The sequence below is a fragment of the Lissotriton vulgaris genome, chromosome 10 (genome assembly GCF_964263255.1).
Source record: "Lissotriton vulgaris chromosome 10, aLisVul1.2, whole genome shotgun sequence".
NCBI classification, from domain to species: domain Eukaryota; kingdom Metazoa; phylum Chordata; class Amphibia; order Caudata; family Salamandridae; genus Lissotriton; species Lissotriton vulgaris.
Window position 1 is genome coordinate 281,617,399 of NC_141698.1, and position 19,747 is coordinate 281,637,145.

The 19,747-nt window shown below is 48.4% G+C and overlaps 1 protein-coding gene across 2 annotated transcripts in view; it reads left to right on the forward strand.

The window, feature by feature from the left end:
* Positions 1–19,747, forward strand: part of DHX30 (DExH-box helicase 30) — a 1,000,138-nt gene that overhangs the window by 731,122 nt on the left and 249,269 nt on the right. For both annotated transcript variants that reach the window (XM_086941023.1, XM_086941022.1), the window contains one exon: positions 15,829–16,022. In XM_086941023.1, the coding sequence (XP_086797149.1) occupies positions 15,829–16,022 (194 nt within the window). The remainder of the gene's footprint in view (positions 1–15,828; positions 16,023–19,747) is intronic.

Below are 19,747 nucleotides of genomic sequence, written 5' to 3' on the forward strand. Positions count from 1 at the left end.
TTATGCCATTGTCTGCGCCATACCGCAGGGAGTGAGTGACTTCTGATGTGGCAAATGAAGACCTGGCAGGATAAATCCTACCATGTAGTGGTCAGACCAACTAACAGGAGTTGATGAACAGCATTTTATTTTAGGGCAGTTGGTTAAAATAAGATCGAGGGTATGTCCACCCAGGTGCGTTGGACCACTATTCTGGACTTTCAGTCCTAGTATCAGAAGGTCAGAGAGCAAGGAAATTGTGTCTGGATGGTTGGGTAGGTCAATGTGAATATTAAAATCTCCAAGGAGAATAAAGTTTTCCTTGGCTTTAAGAAAAGGGGCTAAAAGCTCCATAAGAGTGAGCGAAAAGCCTGTACAAGTTCCAGGGGGTCGATAGACCAATGCTCCCTTCCAATGTGTTCTGGAGGAGGAACTGATCCTAAAAATCATAACCTCCATTTGAGCACAACATCTTTGGTCAAGCAAGGAATTTTTCAAACCTTTTTTATATACTACTGCAATACCCCCGCCAGTTTTTGTAGGGCGATCTAAATTAAGGATTTTATATCCAGCCGCAATCCCCAGCATAATAGCGGGCACTGTATGGGGTTTTAGCCAGGTCTCCGTGAGGAAACATATGTCTGGCATAACTGTGTTAATAAGATCCCATAGTTCCTGGGAGTGTTTGGGCAGAGAACGGATGTTTAGCAAAAAGCTTCTTAGCCCAGTTAGCCCCATTTGTGTAGGGCTACATCAGTATTTCTACGAATTGGATGGTTAGTGGGGGAACTCAAGCAGTGTGGCTCTATAAGAGGTGATATGGGAGCTGTAGTATGGTTGCCGATACAGGGTGAGTGAGGGATGCCTGGAAACGACAGGTAATACAAGAAAATGGCCCTTCAGGGTACGGCCAGTAATCATGATTACAGGCTGCAGAAAAAGCTGGTTTTAATCTACGCAATACCTGTGCTGAGTAGGAAATAATATTGCTACCTGCTAGTCCTGGGGTCCTAGATATAGAGCCCACGGCCCCTAGCCCCGTCCAGTCGCGGACGGGCGCAGACGGGCTTCTCTTCGGCTTGTCTTAGGCGAGCTCTTAGGCGAGACCCCTGCGCGCAACCGCTGCGCGCTTTGAGCTAGGGCGTGGGTAAATAGCCCTATGGGAATCACCACTAGAGCGCTAACCTCTGCTGTTAGCGGAAGTGCCTGGCTCTTACCTGTCCGCCCTCCGCTCTACGGCTCTAATTGCCGAGTCGGACGTGGGCGGGCAGGCTGCAATATCTAGCCCAGGCGAAGCAGGGAACCTACTGATTATGCGGGTCACAGTTTAGGCAACTGAGATTCCAATTAAAATTATCCGCAACTGTTAACAAATGCAGCGGCAAAATTATTAAAAGCGCGTTTCTAGCACCTAATGGCCCCACGCATCAATGCTCAATAGTCAGGTAGTTTAAAATGCAGCTCACAGATGAACAGCGGGTCGGGGAGACTCTGCCACCGTCCTCCCTACCGCGATCAGCCGGCCGCTCCTTCCGGTCTAAATAGCCCATGGGAATCACCACTAGAGCGCTAACCTCTGCTGTTAGCGGAAGTGCCTGGCTCTTACCTGTTTGCCCTCCGCTCTACGGCTCTAAATGCCGAGTCGGACCGGGGCGGGCAGGCTGCAATATCGAGCCCAGGCAAAGCAGGGAACCTACTGATTATGCGGGTCACAGTTTAGGCAACTGAGATTCCAATTAAAATTATCCGCAACGGTTAACAAATGCGGCGGCGAAATTATTAAAAGCGCGTTACTAGCACCTAGTGGCCCCACGCATCAATGCTCAATAGTCAGGTAGTTTAAAATGCAGCTCACAGATGAACAGCGGGTCGGGGAGATTCTGCCACCGTCCTCCCTACCGCCGGAATGATCGACCGTGTCAAAGGCCGCGGACAAATCAAGCAGCATCAAAACTGCCGCCCCGCCTTTGTCTAAGGTCATCCTGATTTCGTCAGCCGCTTTTATGAGGGCCGTCCCAGTTCCATGTCCTTGCCTGAAGCCGAACTGTGTGTCATCAAGCAGATGATTGGTGTCAATGAATTCGGATAGCTGTCTGTTAATTAGATTTTCAAAAATCTTAGAAGGAAAAGGGAGACAGGCAATAGGTCTATAGCTGGAGGATGATGCGGGGTCCAGAGTGGGTTTTTTCAAAAGCGGCTTAATGATGGCCTTTTTCCAAAAGGAAGGGTAGGAGCCTGTGAGGAACATGGTGTTGCAAATGTTGGCTATGGCAGCGGTAATGACCTCGAGGATGAGGTTGAGAATGGAAGGAGGACAAGGATCCAAAGGTGAGCCTGATCTGATCGTGAAAATTAAATGAGAGATCTGTTCGTAAGGAACCTGATTAAAATTAGGAAAAGTAGGGAATTGATGGTGGAAACATGCACAGAAGTGTTCTGAGTTGGGGGAGGTTCGTGAACAAAGGCAGAAAAAATAGAGGTAACTTTTTCCGAGAAGAATTCTGCCAGTGAATTGCAAAGGGCTTGGGAAGAGTCAGGGGGTGGGTTAGGGGTATTGGAAAGATGGTTGACCAACTGAAATAGTTTTTTAGCCGAATTGTGTGCCGAGTTGATTTGGGTAATGTAGTAGTTGCTTTTTTCAGAGAAGATGAGTTTTGTATTTGGCCAAGGCGCATTTATAGATTTGTTTATCAAGAGGGTTATAATGCTTGCGCCAATGTCTTTCAAAGTTTCTGCAGTATTGTCTTTGTAGACGAAGGGATTCGGAGAACCAAGGGGCAGAAGGAAACCTCCGGTTACGGAGAGTAGTTAGGGGTTGCCAAAGCACTACAAGCAGTGTCCAAGTGAGTGAGGTAGTTGCTAGATGCTAGTACCGGTTCCGACTCCACCACATTGAGGGAGTTTGTCAGCATGGAAGTAAGAAGGGGGATGTTGATATGTTTCCAATCTCTGGTTATTGAGGGGGACATGGGTTTGGCTTGTGAGGGAGGGGACCATCTAGGTTTGATGGTGAAGAGGTCTGCAAAGTGATCTGCCCAGGTGAGAGAGATTGGGGTGGATACCATGATGTCAGGGTTGTTGGTGAATATCCCGTCAAGGGTGTGTCCTGCCTTATGCGTGGGTGAGGTGACAAGTTGGCGAAGTCCAGCTGCCAGCAAATCACTGATGAGGAAGCTAGTGTCATTGTCAGTGAGGGATTCCAAATGAAAATTGAAATCCCCTAGTATGGTATAGTGAGGAGCTCCAGCTGCGGTCTCAATGAGATTGTTAAGACTTGAGAAGAAATTGATTCGAGGGCCTGGGGGGCGGTAGAGCAAGATACCTGTAAAAGACTGGTTGTAGGAGAGACAAATAGAAAAGGAGAATGCTTCGCAACCTCTGTAGTTAAGGGATACAGTTTTTAAGTGATAGCGGTCTCTATAAATAATGGCAATGCCGCCTCCCTTTTTGACCGTTCTGTCTTGTCTACTTACGCAAAAGCCGTCTGGTAAGGCAGTTCTAAAATCTGGGCCAGATGAGTTATCGCCCCAAGTCTCTGTGACAAAGAGTAAATCTAAATTGTGAGCGGAAATGAACTCCAAAATATCTAATTTGTGTTTCGAAAGGGAGCGCGCATTAATGAGCGCAGCCAAAAACGGGTTGGGAGGAACTAGCGGAGAGGGGTTTCTTCTGCATAAAGGACATTTGAAAGGGCCTACAATAGGATCACATTTAAGAGCATATGGAGTGCAGTGAGGTAGGTCTGGGGGCGGCTTAAGTGCTAAAAGCTGAGGTGAGGTAAAGGTGATCCTTGGGAGGTCTTTTAATGATTGAGACTGACCAGGGGGTATGGCCCTAGGCCCGGTCCCGGCGCGTACGGGCGCAGACGGGCTTGCCTTTGGCGCGCGCCCGCTGCGCGGACGGGAACTGGTGTTGATGGCAGTTGGACCTGCTTTTGTGTAGACTGTTGTTAGTCATCTACAGTGGTTAACTTGTTGTATATGGCTTTGACTATGGTGCTTTTTCAGCATGATGGAGAGTTTCAATCTTGTGAGATCTTCCTGGTGTTTGATTTTGTTCCATTTCTTTTCACTCTTGCTTTGCTTTCAGAGAATTCTGAGGTGTACTACATGGGGTATCACACAGTTGCGACACATGCAGGCCACGGTACACCAGTCCTATCAAAATATCAGGCCACCATTATTACAGTCCTAACCAACCTAAACACTGAAATCAAGCACAGATGAAATAAAAATTTAGTACATGCGAGGTTTAATTCTTTGGGCTAGAAAGGTGCATGAATTTTGCATAACAACATCCAAGGTTTGAATTCTTTTTTATGTCAATTGACTTGAAAGAAAATGTAATCAAAACTACATTTAGACCAATATCAACAGTGAAAAAAAAACTTACATCGACACAAAAGGCCATACATTTTAAAAAATATGAATATTTCGACTGTTAGCATTAAGTTTGCTTGAACGGTTTAACGTGTAGTCATGCATGTAACCCATAACAGGACGACTGACTGGTAAAGGGAATTCATTTCAGCAATTCAAAACCAGTAGAAGCAGAGCCATTCAATTACTATGACAGCTAGGCCTTTACAGTCCGCTTACAGAAGCCTGCAATCCCAATGCAGCAGAAGATATTTCTGGTGTCCGATATAGACGTTATACGTAATCACCGTTCCAACAGGATGGAAGATTATGGCTTTTAAGAACAACATTCCTATTTACAAGATGTCACAATATCTGACACTAGAGACTGTGATGATATTAGCAATGATCACAGTTTGTATTTACTCCGACACTACACTCATCTACAAAGCAGGCTAATTCGAGAGTTTCTTTCAAATCAAGATGCACCATCGATACAGAAGTGGGAAAAGCTAGTGATTGTAAATGGCATGGTAGCAAAAACTCTGTAGTGGTTGGTCATGTACAGGTTGACAGTAGAAAGACATTTTTACAGATGCTGTCCAAACTGTGAGGACTGCAACACATTCTTATTAAACATGTTGGGAGACTCAAAAAGTTAACCGTATCTTCGAGTTCAAGACTAGGTATATAGCTATAAAGGTTTTCTTCACTCTGTTTAACGGGACAGTGGCACAGATGTTTACCGATAATATCATAGCAGTGTTTTATCTAAAGACTCAAGTGATGATGTAATCACCCATAACTTGTCATACACTCCCACCTTTGAAAGAAAACAGTCATTTGAGATTTTTATACTAATTGTAGTCTTCCAGAAAAGGATAATGAGATAACGGACATGCTAACTTTTTACTTTTTTCAGTCAACTTTATACTGTTTCTTCTGTAAGAAACCCTGGCTTGTGTTGTCTCAAACCACATGTAGCTCTTACAAAGCTTGTAACAGTCTTATTGTACGTCATAGTCTTTATCGTCCTTGTCTACCACTTGTGCAAATTAACATTTCTGTAGTTTTCAGAAATTTACTAATTTCCTTCCTTGGAACAATTGTCCTCCTAAAAATAACTTTTACTTCTGGGGTTGTCGAATTAGGTTGTTCCCCCTATCATCCCCAAATATATTGCCATGGGAATAGGTGTTACACTTTTTGACTGTAGCATAGAGTTAATATGTGTATTTCTTTCCCCAGTATCAAAGGATCTTGGAACAATTTGATAGCATATGAGTCCGCGAACCTGTTCATGTAAGCATAGTAGGTTAAACTTAAATACTTCATGGTTCTCACCCACTCGCTAAAGTGACACCCATTAACATGATCAACAAATAGATTCTGAAAGTTCCTTGTAAAAGTTTTTTGCAGTTGGCTTTGAATAAAGAGTAGGCAACTCACTTCCTCTTTCTATTTATTTGGTCTTCCTTGCTTTCAGCTCAGGTATACTGTGCTGCTATGTGGTCAATCTATGCTTGATGGAGGCCCTGCTCTCATGTATTCTTTCCTTTTCCCTGTTTGCTACCATCACATTACAGCGTCTTAGAAACAGTCTCTTTCTCATACCCAGCAAGAGTCGTCAGTGTGGGGCAAAAGGTTCAAATTATACGTTATCTTGCTCTGAGATTATCACGATAACGAGTAACTTAAAACCTATTACCATAGAGGCATTCCATTTATGGCCCATACAAGGGCTACATGGAGGTAATCCATCTAAACAATATGCATTTGTTACAGGTAGGAGAGTAACTGAATCGCACAGCAGTCATTCACCCAGAACTTGCAATTCTAGCTAGATCTTGCATGTTTATTTCAGGAAAGTTGTGTTTCTCACTGAGGAAATGAAGGTACTTCGGAAGCTGGCGTCTTCTGTACCTCAAAATGCAATGCATCCAATGGGTTGAGCCTCCCAACCTGTTTGTTTACAGTGGCCCTAGCCAATCTGAGAGTTGGGCATTAAGTCATACTTACTTCCCTCCCCCCCTTGCACGCACCCTAAACTTGTTTCTCCCCATCAACCATGATGCTGTCATGCAAGCATGTTTCGTTGCGAGAGTCTATCGCTCCTGCTTCAGTGCAGTGGACCAAATCTTTCCCATGAATCTGATTAAGTTTGTGGATATCATTTGAAATAGTTAGAAGGGTTCCGCTGGCGAGTTCATCTCCTATCGCCATATGGTCATAAGCTAGACATGTACTATTAAGAAAGGAACATGAGAAAAACAAGGACCCCTTGGGTAGTGATAGTTTGAAACTCCTAGGGCAAGGTAAGTAAAGTAAATGTAAAAAATTGCTAGGCATTCTCACTAGTAGACGACAAATTGTGTGGGCCCAGTGATATTAGGAAAAGGCAGACAAATTTTAAAATATTAGAAAAATCATTAATTAAAAAGTAAACATGTTTTTAATATATATTTGATAATAATCATATAAAGAACAGGAAGTTCAAATTATATGACAGTACAGTAAAATTATTTGCAATTAATACATACATTAACACAATATACAATCTTTATACATAAAAAAGGGGGGACACCCTTTAATAATAAGTGGTGCCCATAACCAGGGTGAAGAAACAGTACTCGACGCGCGTTTCGGCGAAACCGCCTTCTTCAGGAGCCACAAGTATATAATCTGTAATTACATATAAAGAGCACATTATAAAAACAACAATACTATGGTGGCCTATGTTAGCAAATTCAATACATTATAAGTACATTACAATGTTATAACACGTGTAGTTACATCACATAATGCCTATGACCTAGAACCAAAAGACCCAACATTCATATTTTGTGTCTAACAAGTAACATTGTAATGTACTTATAATGTATTGAATTTGCTAACATAGGCCACCATAGTATTGTTGTTTTTATAATGTGCTCTTTATATGTAATTACAGATTATATACTTGTGGCTCCTGAAGAAGGCGGTTCCGCCGAAACGCGCGTCGAGTACCGTTTCTTCACCCTGGTTATGGGCACCACTTATTATTAAAGGGTGTCCCCCCTTTTTTATGTATAAAGATTGTATATTGTGTTAATGTATGTATTAATTGCAAATAATTTTACTGTACTGTCATATAATTTGAACTTCCTGTTCTTTATATGATTTTTATCAAATATATATTAAAAACATATTTACTTTTTAATTAATGATTTTTCTATTATTTTAAAATTGGTCTGCCTTTTCCTATTATCACTTGGCCCACACAATTTGTCGTCTACTAGTGAGACTGCCTAGGAATTTTTTACATTTACTATTAAGAAAGGTCCATACTGCTTCAGATCCGTTTGTGTCACCTGTTATTGAGTCTACCTCCCATTGATCGTGGTGAGATTGGGGTAAAAAGACATGGCCATCTACTGTATGAACTAGAATCCTTCTTGCAAGAAGAAGCAGAAGAGGGTAACATTTTCTTTAGTCCAATGATCTGTGGCCAAGTCCGCTGGTACACATAAAGAACTGGGAAAAAGTCAGATATCATGAGTCTTAGTTTATACATACAGAAGCAGATCACCCAAACTTCACCTGCTTAGGTGAAATAAATCTTTAGCCTTAGCATGTGTCCTGTTATTTCGCCTTGGAGAGTTAGAACCACTCCATAACCAGTTTCCCAGTGAATTCAGCTCTTCCCCTTTCAATAAAGTTGCCTTTCCGAAAATAGAGGTGATATACTCTTCAGCAACTACACATGTCACATGTGGATGCTTTTTTGTTGGAAATCCAGTCTGAAGACAGTGACGACTGGGAAAGCTTGTCTTCTCAGCTTAGCAATGCAAGTCCTTAGCACTACTCAGAAAATCTTAACCCGCCAGCCCTTTGTTTGTGGTTAGCGACGTGTGTTCTTTTTGTCCTCTAGGGTAGTTATGCAGATCTGCTTAATAGCTAAGTCATGATCACTGATGAACTCCCTAAAGTCTAACCCTATTCCAAATAGGTATTGCCCTTCACCCAGGGCATGCGGTGGCAAGTAGAGAGTTGGTGAAAATCATGAGGCACAGGCCTGTTTTTCTGTATCCCTACAAGGAAGATGTACCCTTTACCCATCTCCCTTGTTGAATGTCTGTCATTTTTTTTTTTTTTTTTTAACATCATTTTTATTGCATCACCAATATAATTGTACAGACAGAGTAATCAGTAATATACATACACCATGTACAAGATTAGTATGATCTAGTTCGTTCGTCTCTGGTAGGTCCACCCTCCTTCCGGAGTGGGTGGCCGTGTCCATGAATGCTTCCTGTATCTTCTCACAGTGTCTGACAGTAGCAGTCGGCAAATATTGCTGGGTTGCTTTTGTGGTTTTCACCCCTCCCCCAATTTTGGTTCCCCAACAGCCCGCCAATTCCAGCTTCCTACCCTCCCCCCCCCCGTGGTCGGTCTGTGTTGAACATCAGTTTAATAGTGTCTGGTGTGTGTTGTAGGAGGAATCGACTTTCGCTAAGGTGTGTTCTCCTGCCTAGTGACAGGGCCTGCTCCATCCAACTCACTCCCGCCCTCCAGCTCCTCAGCGTCCATATCCCGGAGCGCCTGCACCATCACTTCCCATGCAGTAGCCCTCTCCAGAGCCTTCTCATCGTTCATCCTCCAGGCCATCTGGTACCTCAGGGTACTTTCACATGCAGCCCACCTCAGGCATTCCCCATACCATCTTTTATATGTGGGCCCCGCTCTCGACTTCCAGTTCCTCGTAATCTCTCGCTTGGCCAGAATAAGTCCCAAGTCTATAAATTTGCTAGTGTTCTTATTCCTAGGCGTGTGTGGGAACCAATGGAGGATACTGACCGCCTTAGTGTACTGGACATCCCTGTCTGTCGCGCCGTTAAGGGCTCGCCCAACTTCCTGCCAGTAATCTCCTAGTGAAGGACAGTCCCACAGCATGTGACCCAGGTCTGCCCCTACAGTATTACATCTGGGGCAAGCAGCGTTGTCTACCCCAAAATACTGTTGTATCTTCCCAGGTGTAAGGTATGCCCTGTGAATCACGTAAAAGTGGATTAATTGAAACCTGGCGTTTCTCGAGCTCTTCCGTGCTCGCCTTAGTAACTGGCCCCAGGTCGTGTCAGGTATCTCCACTTGAAGGTCCAGCTCCCACTTGGTCTTCAGGGTCGTCAATGGCTGCAAGGCCTCCCGCTGCATTCTAGAGTACAAGCAAGTGACCGCCTTAAAGGTCCCCGCTGCCATCATCGCGTATTGACAGGCCATAGAGGTGCCCGGCTCCTGCAACCCTTCCCCCCAATGGGCCTGCATAGCACCTGTGACCGCTGCATGTAACAAATAGTCGCCCCTCGGCAAGTCGAAACGCTCCTTCAAAGCCTGGAACGGCAGCAACACCCCATCCTCATAAAGATCACCCAACATTTGTATCCCCGCCTCCTCCCAGCCTAGCAAGCGAGACCAGTCCCCTCCATGCGGGAGGGCCGTGACCATTCCTAACGGGATTTCAGGGGCATACATAAGGCGAACTCCCGCCCGCTTACGGGCCCGGTCCCAGCAAAGCCGGAACGTCTGTTCCTCGACCGTCAGGTCACCCACCCGGAGCTTCTGGTGTAGCGCGATGTATGCCAGAACATGCCGCGGGGTGCCTTCTCCTCTGGCGTCCTCAGGGCCTCTATACACTCTCGCCACCTCCTGGGTAAAAATCTGCAACTGCGCAGCTAGGTAGTACCCTTCAAAATCCGGCACTGCCATTCCTCCTTCGTCCTTGGGGCGCAGCAGGGTGTCGAGCGCTATGCGCCTCCTTCCCGTGCCCCATAAGAACGCTATGATCAAGGACCTCAGGCGTTTAAAGATAGAGCTCGGGATCCACACCGGGAGTGTCCTAAAATAATACAAAAGCCTGGGTAGGGCCACCATTTTGAGCAGGGAAATCCTACCAGCCAGGGATAACGGCAGAGTCGACCAAAAGTCCATGGACCCCCGTAGGGCATTAATACAACGGGTGATGTTACCTTCCAACAAATCAGCTGGGGTATGATAAACATAGACCCCCAGATAATGCAGACATCGCGGCTCCCATCTAAGTTCTTGCGCGGTGAGTGGGCACGGTTCTCCTGATCTCAGGGGGAACAGGCAGGATTTAGGCCAGTTAACCCTCAGGCCCGACAACCGGCCGAACCGCCCTAGCAGCCGCCGCGCTCCTTCGAGCTCAGGGCCCGCATTGGCCAGAAACATCAGCAGGTCATCTGCGTACAAAGAAATAAAATGCGGCCTGCCCCTAAAGGACAATCCAGCATAGTGACGGCCTAGCCTGGCCTCCGCAGCGAAGGGTTCCATCGCCAAGGCGAACAAGAGTGGAGATAGGGAACATCCCTGCCTGGTACCACGCCTGACCGGGTATTGCTTCGAGATCAGAGTGCCCACTCGAACTCTTGCTACCGCGTCAGTGTACAGGACCTTGGTCCAGTTTATGTATCCGTCCCCCAGTCCGAAGCGTCGCATCACCTCGTATAGGTATCCCCACTCGAGGCTGTCAAAGGCCTTCTCGATGTCTATGGAAAGGACAAATGGGGAATCGGCAATCGGCCAGTCCGCACCCATCAGTCTCGTAAGCCTACGGATATTATGGGTAGTGTTGCGTGTCGGAATAAAACCGCACTGGTCCTTGTGAACAAGGCCCGTCATGTGCACCAGCAGTCTGTTAGCAAGGATTTTACTAAGGATCTTGTAGTCCGTCGTCAACATGGACAACGGGCGGTACGAGGACAAAGCCGCACCCTCTCTGCCCGGTTTTAAGAGCGGTATCATGAGGGCCTCACTCATAGAGCTCGGGAGCCGGCCCTTCGTTTGCGCCTCATTATACACCTCGCGCAGCCGAGGGGCAAGGCGCTCTATATATTTGCTGTAGAATTCGATCGGGAGCCCGTCAAGACCCGGGGTCTTGTTTCTGGCCACTTGCTTTACTGCACACCCTATCTCTCCGAGTGTGATGGGCCGACCCAACTCCTCTGCCTCTGAGTCCTCCACCTTTGGCAGTTGCAAGCCGTCTAAGAACTCTCCTAGTTCATCAGCCCCTCCCGTTTCACCACTCTCATAGAGCCCCTCGTAATAAGTACGAAACTTATTCAGGATCCCGGGTTGAGTATGGCAGGGCTCCTCCCCTATCTCCTGAATCAGCATAATCGGCATGCCCCTCCTGACTGGGTTAGCGAGCCATGCCAGCATAGACCCCGCCTTGTCGCCCTCCGCATGCGCCCTTGTCAAGTATGCCTTATGGTCAAAGCTGCGCAGCCGTTCCAACTCTACAGCCAGCCCCTCCCGCGCCCCACTAAGCCCCTCCTGCAATTCTGGGTGATTCGGGCGACTCTTCTCCAGTTCCCTCAGCCGTGTTTCAGCTTTATCCAAATCGTCTATCAAAGTCTTGCGAGCCCCAGCCGTGTGTCCAATACAATGCCCCCGCACCACCACCTTAAACGCATCCCATTCTACCGCCCTCGTGGAGGCCGAACCACTGTTCTCCTCAAAGTAACTCTCAATGCGGTCTCCCAGAGCCTCCCTGAACAACAGATCATCCAGGGTATCAGGTTGCAGGCGCCATGTTGGCACGCAGTTAATCGCTACCATCCAGTTCAGAGAGATCAACAAGGGGTTGTGGTCCGATATCGTCCTGGCCAAGTATTCCGCCCCACCCACCGCAGGGAGCACGCATGACGAACAAAGAAACGCATCTAGCCTTACATGCAAATCATGCAGGTGTGAGTGAAAAGAGTAGTCCCTAGTAGTGGGGTGCAACGCCCTCCATGCATCTGTAAGAGCCCAGCTCTCCTGCCATTCCAACCTACGCTTGGCGACTCTATGCACTGGGGACGCGCGCAGTGGGGGATGGGATCTATCCAATAACACATCCGCGACCGAGTTGAAGTCTCCCCCCAAGAGAACAGGTCCTGCCAAATAACCCGCCAGTTTGCCCGAGATCGTAGACAAGAATGCGGGCAAATCTATATTAGGGGCGTACACATTGCAGAAAGATATCACCCTGCCTCTCAGCCTCCCTTCCACCGCCACATACCTGCCTTCCGGGTCCACCAATGTTTTTGTCACCTGGAAGGGGACCCCCGCCCGTACCCAGATCAATGTCCCCCTTGCAAAGGCTGAGAATGTCGTGTAAAATAGCTGCCCCCTCCAGCGTCTCTGCAGAGCAGCCCCTTCCTGCTTATTGAGATGTGTCTCTTGTAGAAACGCTACATGAACCCCTCTACGCTTGAGGTACGCCTGAACTTTATGCCTCCGCGCCATGGATTGCATGCCCCTCACATTCCAGGACACACATTTCAATGCCCCATTACTAGCCATCCCCTCCCACACAACCGGACCATACAACAAAGAACAATGTCTTCACGTGTCCCGCGACCACGGGCCAACCCACCCACCCTCTCCAAACAGGAAGCCAAACCCCTCCAACAACAACTACCCCCCGAGCAACCCCAACCGCTCGCAACGCCCACCCCCCCAGGACAGGCCCCCCCGCAACTGGAAGTACCCCCATCCAAACCAACACTCCCCAACCACCTCTCAAAGAAAGGCAGTAATGTCCGCAGTCTCCACTGCGGTGACCTTAGGGGTCAGTAAGGCGCGGCTCGGTGCGATAGATCCTCAAAGCAAATCAACCCCGCACACTCCACCCCACAATCCCCACATCAATACGCCCCAAAACCTCAAGTAATAGCATTCCACTGCCATGGGCCCAGTGCCCCGGTGTCCAACCAGCGAGTCCACGCCACTAGTTCAGTTCAGCACGCCTCAAGTATCTCTTCCGAAGTCTGTGGTGTCACAATAGGGCCCCGGGCTCCACCAAATTCCGATTGTCCCGTCTCCGAGCCCGTGCCCGGGTCCTCTGAGTCCGTGCCTTTCCCGGATTGACTTCTGGTGGTCCTGGATAAGTCCACCACCGCCTGTAGGGCCGCCTGCCTCTCCGCCTCCGTCTGCGACACCGAAGGTCTGCCGGTCCTCCTGCGGTTCTTCCTGATCCGTTGGGATTTCCTGATCGGTTGGGCCACCTTGGCCTCCTCCTCCCTGGCCTTGGCACCGTCCGTTCCCGCTTTATATGTGTCCCACCAGGTCCAGGCGTCCGCAGAGGACGTGAAGAAGAGCGATTTTTCATCCACTACCACTCTTAGCTTGGCGGGGAACAACAGAGAGTATTTGATGCCTTCATCGCGGAGCTCCCGCTTAAGGGACAGAAAGTTCGCCCTAAGCCGCTGCGTCTCATACGTATAGTCCGGGAACATAGTGACCCTGCTGTTGTCCACTTGAAAGGGTCCCGTCTCTCTCGCCTTTTGCAAAAGCCAGTCTCTGTCTCGGTAATGGAGCAATTTGAACACCACTGGGCGAGGTGGGAGGCCCGGGGCCGGCGGGCGCGCCGGAACTCTATGCGCCCGTTCCAGGGAGAAGAAGGGGGACAGCCCCTCCGGTGCCACCTCCGTCCGTAACCAGTTATCAAGGTAGCCCACCATATCATCGCCTTCAATTTTTTCCGGCAGGCCCACAAGGCGTAGGTTGTTGCGCCTGTTCCGGTTTTCCGCATCTTCGGCCCTCCGTTCCAGCACTTTCAGGCGGTCCATCACCTCCAACATCTGCGCCTTCACCGCTGCGTGGCCCGGGGCTAAGTCCTTAACTGTGATCTCCACGGACTTCACTCTGTCCTTAAGTTTATCATGGTCGGCCTTCAGGAGGCCCAGACCCGTTGCCACCTGAGCTATATCTTGGTGTAGAGCGTCCTTGGTGGTGGCGATGGCCTCCAGGATACGGTCCTGCATCCGCTGTAACGCCGACTGGTCTCGATCCGCTCCCTCCGCAGCCTCCGTATCAGTCGCACCATCTCCTTTCCCTTTCGTCTTCCCCATCTGTGCCGGCTCGGGTGGGTTCGTCCTCGCTCTGCCACCGTACTTCGCTGGGCTTCGCCCTCAAGGAGATTCCCCGCGGCCACAGCGGAGAAGCCTGCTCCTTACGTGCCCAGGGCGCCGCTCAGGTCCCCGGATCCAAAGGCTGTCTCTAGGGATCAGAGTCTGCAATAGGCCGTTAGCCCAGATGGCGCCAGTTGTGTTCAGGGGCCTGGGGCTTTCGTCACTGGGTCACAGCCACGCTATCTTCTCCACCACCATGGGGCGGCACCCAACTATCGCCCGAGGTGCGCCCAGGGTCCACTCCAACATCCAGGGATGGGTGCTATGCAGCCACTAACACCTCCGCACTGTAGAGGTAGCAGCTCTTAGCGTGGCTCCGGGCCGGCGACTCTGTCGTCTCTGTGTCTCATGCCACCGCCGCCATCTTAGGTCGAAGATTTCGTGCCTGGGTTCGACTATCAAAGCCGAAGAACTGGCTTGGGGTGGCCCGGCGTCGTCCTCCGTGGGCACCGGACCCTCCGTGGTGCCTTCCCTTGTCGGATGATATTAATTTCGTCGAGGTCCGATCAGATTTTCAGGATATTTTCCGGGATCGGGCGCGGAGCTCCGAGCTCACGCTGCCTACCTCCTCGGCATCCAAGCCACGCCCCTGTTGAATGTCTGTCATGTCTCTATAATGGAAACTCTTGCTTTTATTCTGTGTGTGTGTGTGTGTGCTCGCACATATATGCATGCTTGAATGGCTGAGTCCGTTTAGATTGATTTGCGTGCTGCATATTGCGATGGCTGTCCATTAGGAAAAGCTTCCATGTTATGACTCGCCCATCGGCATGCTATTTATTGGCTGTTAGTCTGGATAGGCACTCATACTGGCAAAGGAAATGTTACCTAATTATAACAATAGTTGGCTAGAATGGATATATTTCCTAGAATAAGCTGCAATCAAACAGTTGTAACAGCTTTCAGATGTGGATACTTACTTTGTAAATAACATGCTGAGTTGAAGCTGAGCATTGTCGACGTCCATTACCTCATGAGAAGGCTACTTCTTTTTATTGAAGAGATGGAGTTCTGCAATAAGCAAAATGACTTGTGGATTTCTATATTGTAAATAATACTGAAATTATTGTGAAAAAAAAGATACTTAAATTTTTTTCCAGAGATTCTTTAAAATAATGAGGATACATCATAAGGAGATTATTCTTGAGAGAATCCCCGTAAATGAGAACTCTGGTAATAGACAGATTGCCTCTGGACTGGTTTTGAAGTTGCTGCACTTTTATACAGTTTCATAGTGACGTCCAACACTTTATAGATTGCCTGAACTAAATAAATTCAGTAAGTGCGGGACTGCTATCTATAAAATATTGAGGTTATTTTACTTTTCCCCACAATCAACAATACAAGAATTCCCTGGTGAATGGAGAAATGAGCAGGATTGTCTTGATAACTGAATGTAAAATGTGTGCTTTAGATTCTGTTAACTAAGCCTGAGCAGTAACTGTAGTTACCTGTGTACATGCAGATTAAGGAATACCTTGATTCTGTATTTGGCCACTCCCAAGCATTGATTTTCATATGATTTAATTATTTTGTAGGAGTCTTGGACGAAAGGGAAGGCCTGACACCTTTGGGGCAGCGTCTTGCACATATTTCCACAGATCCTCGCCTAGCTAAGGCCATTGTATTAGCATCCATCTACCGTTGTCTCCATCCTTTGATTCTCATCGTTGCCTGCTTAACTCGAGACCCATTTGTCAGCAGCCTGCAGAATCGACAAGAAGTCAATGAAGTGAGTATGTGAGTTTCCTGTCTTGGGTAGGCGTCACAAGGCATGGTGAAGACCTCAACGGAGGGGAGAACTGTCTAGCTGGTTCTTTTCCTTCTTGTTTTTTGTCAACAAAGGAGTGATGTGCTATGCTCAAGTCTTTACTATGTGAAATGTGTGCTAATTGTGCACCATCACAAATAAGAGGAAACAAAAGGGACATTTACACCAAGATATCAAGTGCCCTTCTTTGACACTGTTCTAAGGGTGTTTGGAATCTTATTAAATATATTTTCAGTGTATTTATGGAAAATCTAAGTATCCTTTGCATCTTTTGTTTGTGGCAGTGGTGATTTTCTGGGATGCATGGTTCTATTTGCTGGCGTGAAGTGTGGAGCCATCTTGGATTGTTCTTTCTTTTAATTGAAGCAGGGGATCCCCAGAATAAACTTGATCCTGGTACTCCTGGCCTCATTTTAACTCACTAGAACGTCTACACCATCCTGGCCCCACACCCGCACTTCACCCAAACGGTTGTTGGATAGAAGATCTCCTCCAAAGAGCCCCTCTTTGAGGTGTCGCCCGTTGGGTATTGCACCGCCGACCCAATGAGGAGCATTACCAATGATGAAGCATGACACCTGTAAGGGTGTGTGAGGACATTAAATCCAACAAAATGGATGCCAAACTGTAGGACTCCACCGAGACCCTACTACATCCAAACACCTGTGTGACCCATATACTCACCACTATTAGGAACAGCACAGTACCTTTTTGTTTATACGATACTCTGGCGTGACCAACACTTCAAAGGGTAAGTTGGGATCTTAGAGGATAGGTAGGCACCCAGGAGTTGGGCACAGGGGGCCGTGGGGTGCCGGGTGCAGGAGTGTCTTTTGAGGTCGGGAAATCTTACCCCCTGCTGGTCGCTGTCGGAGGGGTCCTTTGTCCTGAGGCTACAGCCGGCGTCAGGGTCATCGAGGAGGGTCCTTGGGCACTGGATTCCAGGTCAGAATCGCCGGGAGGACGTCCTCAGGGTCTGGATTCCCTCCGGCACAGACCAGGCTTGGCAGTGTGTGCAGGGTTCGCTGTTCCGGGCTGATGCCAGGGCTCGTTACTTGCTTTGAGCAGTACCACTGCTCATGGGAGACTCAGGTAGTCAGAGTCACAAGGCAGTCAGGTCCTCCCGGGTTTTTGAGGTTGCTGACCACTGGAGATGCCCGGGTTTAACAGGAGCAGGTTCGAGGGCCGACCGGCCGGTAGGGCTGGGGCCAAATCAGTTGGTGTCTTCCTCTTTTTAGCAGCTGCACGGCAGGTCTTCGTGTTCCTTGATCTTCTTTCTTGTTTTGTAATCTGGATCTGTGGAAAAAGGTTCAGGATGCCCCTAAATACTAAATTATGGGGCATTACAGGTAGGGCAAGGGCAGGGACCAATGGGTCCCGGTCCTGGGGTGGGTACACCCCCTAGCCTGCTCCTCTCCTGTGGGAGGGGGCAGGAGTCTAGCTGTGATTGGGCAGGGCTCCCCATCTTCAGGATGGCCGGAGCCCGGGGTCGTGCATCACCTCGCCTCTTCCACCCGAGGGGTGGAGTTGGCACAGGCTGGCACCCCACCCTTTCTGATGTAGGTTTTCCCGCCAGTCTTCCCGCCAGAGTAGGAGTCAGAATTGGTGGGGGCCAGTTGCTGAGTACAGCAAGTGGTCTGGAGAAGCTCACAAAGGCGAAATGCCTTTGAAGCTTCCCCTGCCCATCCTGGGGGAGGAGGCTTGGCACCTCGTCTCAGGATGTGCATTGTTGCAAGCCCAGGAGAGCGGGGAGCTCTCCACCCAGGGGTCCAGCAACATGTCTGCTGTGTGGCAGCCTAGGCAGCGTCTCAGACAAGACCTGGATTGTAGGTTAGGTTTCAGGGGGCATCTCTAAGATGCCCTCTGTAGTGCATTTTACAATAAATCCCACACTGGTATCAGTGTGGGTTTAATGTGCTGAGAAGTTTGATATCAATCTTGTCAGTGTTAATTGTAGCCATTATGGTGCTGTGGATTTCGTAATGACAACCTCCCAGTACCATATACTGTTAATGGCGTCACTGCACTTACAGTGCCCAGGAATGGCCCTGGGTACTGTAGGGGCACAGGGCTCAGGCACTTGTGCCCACACAACTGGCATAGGGCACCCAGCTAGAGGGGTGGCTGATGTATGCCAGGGCGGTGGGTTTGTGGCATGGTACACGGATGTGTGCCATGTCGACTCTTTGCTTAGTTCTGCACCTAGACACTCAGCCTGCACAGGCAGTGTGTGGGCGTCCAGGTACAGGGCCCCTAAGTGTGGCACAATAAGTGCTGCAGCCCTTAGGGGTCTTCTCTGCTCACAATGCCCTGGGTACCTAGGGTACCATTTACTAGGGGCTGACATGTGGCCAGAGATGCCAATTGGGTTTAGGCTTTAGTATAGTTTTTAGGGCAGGAACACAGGCCCTGGGTACCTGATTGGCAGGGACCCAGGGCACACCTAGGAAAAGTGCATCAGGCAAAAAGTGGGGGGCTACTACAACAGAAACTCACTTTCTCACAATAACCGAGTATTTCCAAACCAACGAGGGGACGTCCACACATGCTGACATAGAATGGGACGCCCTAAAGGTGGTTCTTCACCGGCAGGTTATACAGGCAGTATATGGAACTCGCATGACTATAATCAAAGAGATACAGGGGCTAGAGGATAGAATACGACAGCAGGAACAAGAGGCACTCACTGAACCGCACCTATTGCAAGCACTCTCCAAAGACAGGTTAGAGCACAAGGAAACATTAGACAAATGATGTGCTCTGGATTATAAACAGTACACGGCTAGACGCCATGCGGCGGGTGATAAGGCAGGCAAGACGCTTGCATAGTTGCTGAAAAGCAGCCTTATGCAACCGCCCATCACAGCAACATATACTTTGAAAGGCAATCTGGTCAACACGCAGGAGCAAATCAATGAATCTTTTTATAAATACTACACAACATTATACTAGGCCTCAGAATCAGGTGCACCATCAGCAATGCAACAGTTTCTAGAGGAAGCAACTCTCACACAAGTAACACAAGATCAATACAATGATCTAGAGGCCTCACTCACAGTGTCCGAAATCTCTGCCACTATCAGACAACTAGCCAGAGGGAAAACCCCTGGAATGGACAGCTCAACCACAAAATTTTCTGCTGCATATTCAACCCAGTTCGCTCCTAGACTGCTCACAATATTCAAAGAGTCTTTCGACAGAGGCATCCTACCTTTCTCTCATCGAGAAGCAATACTTGTGGTTCTTCCAAAAACTGGTTGGGGCCCCCTCCGAATGAGCTCTTATCGTACGTTCTCATTGTTTACCTCGGACTATAAAATTCTGGGAAAGTTGCTGGCCAATAGGCTGATGGAGGCTGTGCCAATGCTGGTTCACACTGACCAAAATGGGTTTGTCCCAAGCAGGAGCACGGGGCTGAACCTTCGACGCTTGTTTAAAATCCTAGAATGGGCCCAAACAACACCGAGCCAAACTGGATAGCAGCCCTAGATATAGAAAAGGCCTTTGATAACCTAGGATGGGACTACTTGCTGATGGTGCTGGCTTGGTTCGGCAAGTTCTTATGCTGGGAGAAAATATTATACACTAACCCACGAGCCAGAGTGAAGACGGGTCGTGTTATATCACCATCCTTCGGTATCGAACTTGGCACCAGACAGGGTTGTCCACTTTCACCCATAATTTTT